Source organism: Apium graveolens, chromosome 6, assembly GCF_009905375.1.
Source record: "Apium graveolens cultivar Ventura chromosome 6, ASM990537v1, whole genome shotgun sequence".
Taxonomy (NCBI): domain Eukaryota; kingdom Viridiplantae; phylum Streptophyta; class Magnoliopsida; order Apiales; family Apiaceae; genus Apium; species Apium graveolens.
This window is the reverse complement of record NC_133652.1, coordinates 55,202,709-55,212,030: the sequence shown is the minus strand read 5'-3', so window position 1 is coordinate 55,212,030 and position 9,322 is coordinate 55,202,709. Positions and strand designations below refer to the sequence as shown.

The following is a 9,322-nucleotide window of genomic DNA, read 5'->3' as shown; positions in this document are numbered from 1 at the left end:
GGTGGAAGACAAGGTTGTTGTCTTGGAGAGGAAATGCACCAAGGAGATGCAGAAGAGGAAGGAGTGGAGGGAGCTTGTGAACTCATATCATAGATCCCAATAGTGTACTCAAATGATGGACGACCATGACGACCAGATACGCCCCGTGAACTTGGCCTTAGGATGGCAAAGGGGCGTTAAAGACGTTCATAGCTTGTATTCGGATGTGGTTGATCCTAGTCTCTTCACTTGCCCCTGGGAGATGCTTGTTATGGACCCATCCGGGCAGGTCTCCGGGTCTATGCCCGAGACTTCCCGCCAGCGGTCTTAATCTATTTCAAGCCGCAGGGTTTCTAGTTCTAAGGGTAAGGCCCCTTCAGGATGTCCCAACTCTAAAGTAGCCCTTTACTGGAATATCAAGGAGCCGGTTCCAGGGAGCAGCAGCTCCTCCTCCGAGGAAGGTTCGGATGGGGAAGATGACGAAGATGATGATGAGAATACCCAGGGAGAGGGGAATGACGAGGAGAAGGACTCTTCTGAAGATTGATTGTGATAGCCTTGCATGGCTTTGAATGCCACATGTGGCTTTATTTCTATGACTTGTTTATTTGAACTATATCGTTTTGTAACCTATCTGTCCTTCAAGACTTAATTTGTGATCCTTCGGGATCTTTATTTATGCATTTCGTTTGATCGCATTTCATACTTATTTTTTATTTTCGGCATTTGGTCCTTCGAGACTTGCATTCTTTAGATTCTCGTACTTAAATAAATTGGTAGACAAGATGATAGAAATAAACTTGCATAAATAGAGAATATCTCTGAAAATCGGGTTCAACCCTTACATAAGATGGTTTCATCGACCTTATTCGTAACTAAATACTAAGTACTAGGAACACGTTACGAATGTCCTAAACATAAAAAACCTTCAGATTTGAAGTGTGCCAAGTGCGGGCCTCTTCATCACCATTGAGGGTCTCTAACTTGTAAGATCCTCGTCCTAATGTCTTCCTCTTCATCACCCTTCCCAGTTAGGGGCTAGCTTTCCTCTCTCCCCGACTCCCGATGCCTCAATCTTCCTTAAAACCAAGTCTCCTTGCTAAAAGAACCTTTTTTTAACCCTTCTATTGTAATAGAGGGAGGCTCTTTGTTGATGCTCTATTGCGAGCGTTGCCCTCATCTCTGACCTTGTCAATGAGATCGAGAGCGAGCCTCATGCCTTCTTCATTGATTTCTGATTCATAAGCTTCAACCCTAGGTGATCCATGGGTTATTTTTAGGGGCACCACATCATCGGCTCCGTAAGCCAGCATGAATGGGGTAGCTTCAGTTGTTACTTTGCAGGTGGTACGATAAGCCCATAGTATAGGCAGTAACTTATTTGCCCATGTGTTTCTTGAGCGTTCAACCCTTTTCTTAAGTCCATCAAGGATGATTCTGTAAGCAACATCCATCTGCCCATTTTCCTGTGGGTGTGCAAATGAGGTGAAGTGAAGATCTATACTGTATTGTCGCAATACTCTTTGAACTCTGCATTATCAAATTATCCTCCATTATCCGTGACAAGGATGCGTGATATCCCAAATCGGCATATCACATTCTCCCAAAAGAATTGGGTAATTTGCTTGGTGGTTATCTTAGCTAGTGCCTTAGTCTCAATCCACTTTGTGAAGTAGTCTATGGCTACCACAACGAACTTCCTCTTTTCGATGCTATAGGAAATGGTCCAAGGATATCTATTCCCCACATTACAAAAGGGATGGGTGTGCTGATAGATGTAAGCCTCTCTGGGGGCTGTCGTACTATTGGAGCATGCCTATGGCATCCATCACATTTCTTTACATAAGCCTTTGCATCGGCTAGCATCGTTGGCCAGTAGAATCCCAATCGAGTTATCTTGTGAGCGAGGGCCCTGCCCCTCAAGTGTTGTCCACAAATCCCTTAATGGGCTTCTTTAAGCACCTCCTCTACTTCAAGAGGTCTCAAGCACTTCAAGTATGAAATAACAAAGGACCTTTTTTAGAGAAGTCCTTCAATTAATGAATATCTCAATGCACTCACCGACAACTTGCGTGCCTCCTGAGCATCATCGGGGATCCATCTAGTCTCAAGGTGGGTTTTAATCAGATCTATCCAATAACTTGCCACAGCAACCGGTGCTATCAAATTTATGACATGTATAGTGGGATCTTCAAGACCCGGAAGTAGATACTTCTCGGATAGTTCTCAATTTCAGAAGAGGGGAACTGGGATAGGGCATCGACCGTAGTGTTCTCCTCTCTTAAAATGTGTTATGTGCCTTTCATCGAACTGAGTTAGTATTCCCTTCATAACTCTCAGGTACTTGGCCATAATATCATCTGTTAGGTCCCAATTTGTTTGTAGAAGGGGGGGGGGGGTTGAATGCAAACAATACCGTTTAATCGAATAAAATGCGGAATAAAATTGTGAAACAAAATTCAAGTTAAATAAAACTTTTATTAAACTTGAAAGGTGTTACAACTACGGTATCGGTTACAAGGGATTAATCTCAAATCAATTATTACAAATCTAGAATAAATTCGACATGAACTTTTTCTATTTTTGTAATTAAAAGATCAAATGCTAAATGCGATTTGAGATTAAGTTCTAGGGATTTTAATCCGCTAGATTGATACACAAGAACAAGATAAGTATTTCTAGTTGATTGGATTTAACTTTACAATCTAGAAATTGATCTTGAAGTTGCAGATGAGATGAAATATTTTTCTGCTCCTTTTTCTTTTGTTCTTGAGTTTGTGTTCTGTTTTATTGATTTTGTAATAACAGACTTCTGCTCCTTTTTATCAAACAGCCGAATGTAAAAATGTACTGGCATGACAATCTTCTTTGGTCAGCAAGACTTTCGGTATGACAAAATTTACTACTAGCAAGACAATTAAAATGAGCTAGCAAGACTTTCGGTATGACTATTGATTGTCATACCGATTGTCATATTAGTTCAAATAAATTGTCTTGCTGAATTAATAACAGATTTTAATCTAAACAGAAATTCTAATAAGACAATTAAATGTATTGGCATGACTTTCGGTATGACTATCAATTGTCATACCGATTGTCATACTAGTTCAAATGAATTGTCTTGCTGAATTTAAGCAGATTTTAAACCAATTAAAATCTTGTAAATCCTTAATATTAATTCTAAATTAATTAATCAATTTAATTCAATTAATCAATAAATTAATCTTTGCAGATATAATTTATTTTCTTAATTAAATTATATGACTTAATTAATTAATAGAGAATTAATACTAACGCTGAGCAGCATCCATTCTTCTGACAATCTTCTGAAAGTCACTGAGACTTATGAATCAATTCCGCCACTTCAATGCTGACACTCGATGTACTGTCTGGTTCATGAGTGACTAACTTCCGTGACGTTTCTTCATGTCTTGACTTTGATATTCTGATTGAATCCTTATAATAAATGATACCTTGACGAGATCTCTGTCACTTGATTAAATCCACGATCTTGATTTATATCACTGAGGCATGATCAAATTCTTGAACTTCTTCCAGTGAATCTTCAAGTCTGCAGATGAACAATGTTTCTTTATTCTTTGACAGATGTTACATTGTGAGATCTCTCTGATGATTGATCCACTATTTACTTATTACATTCTTATTTGAGTTGAGTTAAATACTCGAATAAACGAGTAGGCTATGACATATGCCTTTCAATCTCCCCCTATTTGCTTGTTAGACAATAACAACAAATACCTAGAGGATAACTCAACTAACAAATAAGAAAAAGATATAAACAGTAATGTAAAGTAAATAGCAGAAAAGTTCTGGATTATATTTAACATTTTCCAGATTCCAAATAAAATTTACAAGTGAATACAAGATAGATGTTCCTCTAGCCTGAACATATAACTACATTAGACTATCTTGATTCATAAAGCTCTAATCATATTACATTGAGTTTTGAGCTAATTGACTTCAGTTGTCTTCTCTTCTGACTTCACCTTCTTCTAAATCTTGAAGCAATTCCTTGTCAAAGACACGATCCTTTTCTGAAGTGAAGCTTGCTGGTCTGACTGGTTGAACTCCAACTGACTTCAGCTTATTCTTGAGTTGATTGTATCTTTTAACATTCTTTTCACAATAAGCTTGAATCAAGTCAGCAGCTTAAGTCTTCAACATGGATGAATATCCAGCAGTTCTCAAATGATGTTCCATCCAGACCAGATGCTTAGCTGAGTAGTCTTTAAGAGATTGTACATCTAGCTGACAGATTTGAAGACAATCAGACTTAAAGAATCTCATCTGATGAGGATTGTTGACCACTTGAGGACTAGCCCTGCTGGCAAACTCTTTAAGCCTTTCTCGAAGAACTTTATTCAATTCTGAGCTTCTTTTGACTTTGTTTAAAAGAACCCAAATCTCTGACAAAGAACGATTCTCAAATAGATGAAGTGACACCTTGAATGATCCTTCACTCTGACAATATACAAAAATGCTCATCTCATTTAGGGATCTATCAAAAGCAGTTGTGATCCTTGAGACTTCAGTCTTGATAGCATTCATGTACATGTCATTGTTAGGATTTGAGATTTCCAGCTTGTCAAGAAGATGTAAGAACTGCCTATCATTGTTAGTGCTCAGCTGAGGCATATCAAGTACTCTCCTAACTTCATCCCATTTTTCACCAATCTTTAGTCTGACATCTCTTCTCCTTTCTTGAGCCTTAATGTCATGAAGACGTTGCTTTTGAAGAGTTTCTGTTCTTTGAATGTCTTTTCTCATGTCAATGATCTGAGAGACCTTCTTGAGTTCAACTTCTTTTCTTTTCATCTCTGACTGCTCCTTCTAAAATTCTTTCTCAAACATAGGATCCACTTGAGCTTCTTCCCATTCTTCAAAATCACTTTCCTCTTCAGCTTCAAATAACCCATCTTTATCTTCCTGAACTGGTTCAGTGGGAATGTCAAAAATATCAAAGTCATCCTGTTCTCCACTGTAGTAGACATCATCAACCTTTCCTTTGTTTCCAGCAGAGGTATCTTTTTCTTTCCCTTTGGCACTACTCCCTTTCTTCTCCCCCTTAGTTGAGGGATCCTCTACTGACTTTCCTTTGGAACCTCCATCACCTCCAGAGCCTGATCCTCCACCAACGGTCCTTCAAAATAAGTTCTTTGTTCTTTATTAGGGCAATGAGAATTCTTGATCATGAAATATAGGTGCTTCATCCCTTCATTGAGATGTTACATGCCCGTCTCTATCTTTAGAAATCTTGAGGAGTCCAGTGAATGATTCATCTCAACGAGGTCTTCAAGAGAAGTCATTCTTGTGTGTAGAGAGCAGAAGTTGGATATGTCATCAGCTGATAAAGTTGGAGTGTCCTGAATAGAATTGAGCTTTGGTATTACAGTGGTCTTTAGATCTGAGATGTCATTCCTTATTATTGCAAGCTGATTGTTGACAGAGGTGGAAGAAGAAGACCGTTCAACCACTTGTGCTTTGAATGCTTGAGCTTCAGCTTGGCTTTTAGCAAGTTCTTCTTTTAGGGCAGCAATCTGAGCTAACAGGTTTACAGTATCAGTGTCTGTGTGTGCTCTCACCTGAATTTCACTCGTGTTTGGTTCACTCACCTCACGTGCATGTGTTTCTCTCAATATAATTGCTCGTGAGGAGTCTTCATGTTGCTGTTCTTCTGTACCTGCATTAAAAATCACCCTAGCCTCTTCAAGAGAGGTCAGTGGTGATGCAATGGGAATTCGCGAGTCCCGATCCTCAGTCAATACTATCAAATCTTTTGGAATAGATGTCTGAATTGCTTCAGGGATAGATTGACCGAGTTGCCCTCCACTTTCTCCAGATAAATCTGCGAGTGGAGAATCCCATAAGGGAGCCAGAGGTGTTGGATCTGGGAGGGGAGAAAATGACTCTATTAAAGATGGCGGAGAGTCAGATTTTCCCTCTGAAGCATGTGACTGCTCTTCTGCCGTAACTATGGCAGGCACTGTAACCGACTCTACGTGCACTCCTCGCTGTGTGTCCTGAGTATGATCTGGGGAAGTGTATGGTTCCATTGTGAGTAATGGAATTGTGCTTGACTCAGTACAAGATGCCATGGCCCTATGGCGAATTTCAATAGATGCATCCTGTTGAGAGAATGCCTCTAGTAACTGTTCATTGGCCATTTCAAAGTCCATGTCCTGTTGGGAGGACAAGGATGGGCTTTCAGATGCCTCAGAATATGTTCTTCTTTTCTTAGGAGGAGGCAGAGCTGAGGGTTCACTCATATTTAACAATTTACTACTTCCTAGTAATCTCCTGGGTAACATTTTAGACAGTGGGGGAGAGGTTGAGATAGAATGTGACTCTGCGTTTGGCTCTATGACCTGGGATTGAAGCTGTGGTTCTACAACTTCATGGTCAGCCCTATCAACCACTGGGGGTCTTTCAACAGAAGTAGGAAGAGAGTGAGAGTGAGGAATTACTACCTGTAATGGAAGAGCCTGGGTGGCTTGAACCACTGGAGGTTGAGGTTGCTGTTCATGGCCGGGAAGATTGAAAATAGGTAAAGGAATATAAGTGGCCATGAAAGCAGATACAAGTACTGGAACTTGCATGAATTTGAAGGTTGTGTCTTGGCGAGTGTAAATCTTTTTGCTAACTGGAGGGGGTTTGGTTACTGCAGAGTTAGCAAAAAGGGCTTTGTGTTCAGGTGTGAGAAGATGATCTGCTATAAGCATGAGAAAACGAGCATAGTAACATGATACCCTACGATTTGTAGAATGATCACGTAAAGCAGAAGTTAGACGTCTCAAGAAAATGGGAAAAAGTAGTTTGCCAAAATTGATCCTTTGATTGTAAACAACCGCAAGACCAATATACTGCAGAGTGGAAGTGATGTTATGAAAATTGGATTTTGTGCAGTTGACAAACACTTTGGAAAGTGTATCGAAGAAAATATCCCATTCAGACACCAAATTGGATTTAGAAAGTTTGGTTAAATTGATCACCCCCTGATAGTGAATAGCATTGAAAAAATTTGTGATATCATTTTCAGAGGGTAAATTACAGAAATTGTCTAGTGGAAAATTTAACGCTCGATTGACGACTGTTTCATCAACTACATACTGTGTGTTTGCGACGGTGAATGAAAAAGATTTTGAATCATCGGCCACAGTAGAGGTTGTGCAAATCAGTCTAAGTAGATCGACGTTTAAAATTACATTTGATTTAATAGCAGAGCTAACAATCGAATGGTCATTTAAAAATCTAATCCATGGCTTAAATTTTTCAACATCACATTTTTCCGGATTAAAATAACCAACCTGATTTTGCGCGACAATTTGGAAATTGAGAGCCATTTAAAATAATAATAAGACACACGCTTTTCAGAATTTTAAGAATAATATTAAGAAAATTCGAATTAATTAAATTAATTTAATAATTCGAATTAAATTAATTATAATCGAAAAATTTAGACAGAAATGTATCTCGTTAAAATTCTTAACTCACAAACGCAGTTTTGAAAAGCCAAAAGACACAAATCAGAAATTAAAATTAAAAATAAAAAAGTTCAAAATCAACAAACACAAATTGAATTTGAAGGGGCAAACTGATTTTTATTTGTTTTTGCGTGTGTTTTTTTTTTTAATAAAAATCCAACAGCACCTCTGTATATATATACTTGTATGTATATATCACAAAGTGATGAATTTGTGTGCTGAGTAAAAACTCGAGCAAGGAAAGAAGCAATTCGAAGAGAGAGAAGAGAGAAACTGAAGAGAAAAAAAACTGTTCGATTTTTTTTTGAAAAGAACTGAACTGCTGAAAATGGTTAAAAAAACAACAAACACATGCCTTTATATTACAGCTGGTATGGCAATCCGAGATTGTCATACCGATTGTCATACCAGGCAAAAGAAGGAAAAGAAACAATAGAATAAATACTAAAATTATAACTGGTATGACAATCTGATAGTCATACCGATTGTCATACCAGTATAATAATAGAAGGAAAATAATTATATATATGGTTTATAACTGGCAAGACAATTGATAGTCATACCGATTGTCTTGCCAGTATAAAACTGAACTGAATAATATAATAAATAAAATTTAAACTGAAATGACTTTCAGCAAGACAATTTCAATTATCTTGCCGATTGTCATATCAGCTTTAAACACAGAAACACATACATATATAAATTTATAAAGACACATATAACTTAGTAAAAATATCAGAAAATATTTACAAAATAGTAAAACTGAAATACAGACCTATAATATTTACAGAATCAAAGACAATATATCAGAATTTATTATTTTTATTCCAAAAATAGATTTCTATTGAATTTTAGCAAATAAAATTCATAGAAAAATATTTTTAGAGAAAATAAAATATTCTGAGATATTTTAAATTAACAAGTAGGGAAAATAAAAATAGATAAGATAATATATATTTCATAGAACTAAGCAAGAAATATGATAAAATGATAAAATAAATTTGCAAATAAATTTTTCATTTATGAAAAATTCATTTGAAAATTCATTCAAGAACAGATCCCAGATATTAACTAAATTAATCACTAAAACTATTCAACATGCCCAATTTACCAACTAATCTGGTAAATATGGATTCGTCAAGTGGTTTAGTGAAAATATCTGCTATTTGTTCTTCTGTTGGAACAAAAAATAGTTCAACAGTACCATTCATGACGTGCTCTCTAATGAAATGATACCTGATGTCAATGTGCTTTGTCCTCGAGTGCTGCACAGGGTTGTTGGTGATGGCTATTGCACTTGTATTGTCACATAAAATAGGAATCTTGTTCAATACAGAGCCATAGTCTCGTAGTTGGTTCCTAATCCACAAGATCTGAGCACAGCAGCTTCCAGCAGCAATATATTCAGCCTCGGCCGTTGAGTTGGAAACTGTTTGTTGTTTCTTGCTGTACCATGAGACTAGCCTGCTTCCTAGGAATTGACAACTTCCTGAGGTGCTTTTCCTATCAACAACACTTCCTGCATAATCTGAATCTGTATATCCGACAAGGTTAAAACCAGATTCTTTAGGGTACCAAATACCTAGATTTGGTGTTCCCTTAAGATATCTTAAGATTCGTTTAACAGCAACGAGATGAATATCTCTAGGATCCGCTTGGAACCTTGCACATAAACATGTAGCATACATAATATCTGGTCTACTTGCAGTAAGATAGAGTAACGAGCCAATCATACCTCTGTAGCTTGTGACATCTACCTTAATGGAGTTTTCACATGGTCCAAGCTTGACAGCTGTAGTTGACGGAGTCCTTGCTGATGCAGAATCCTCTAGATTGTACTT

At 37.5% G+C, this 9,322-nt stretch overlaps 1 protein-coding gene across 1 annotated transcript; it reads right to left on the bottom strand.

Moving 5' to 3' along the window:
• Positions 1 to 1,103: 1,103 nt before the first annotated feature.
• On the bottom strand, positions 1,104 to 1,845 carry LOC141665079 (uncharacterized). The gene is made up of 2 exons (XM_074471062.1): positions 1,667 to 1,845; positions 1,104 to 1,482 (listed from the first exon to the last, which is right to left on the bottom strand). Exons 1-2 carry the CDS (start codon positions 1,843 to 1,845, stop codon positions 1,104 to 1,106), a joined length of 558 nt encoding a protein of 185 aa, XP_074327163.1.
• Between the last annotated feature and the right edge of the window lie 7,477 nt (positions 1,846 to 9,322).

What these genes read in the sequence shown, in the direction of transcription:
- LOC141665079 (XM_074471062.1), bottom strand. Translation starts at nt 1,845, where the DNA reads ATGCTAGCCGATGCAAAGGCTTATGTAAAGAAATGTGATGGATGCCAT. An exon ending in AAAAGAGGAAGTTCGTTGTG is followed by an intron (nt 1,483 to 1,666) that starts GTAGCCATAGAC and finishes GCGACAATACAG; the next exon opens with TATAGATCTTCACTTCACCT.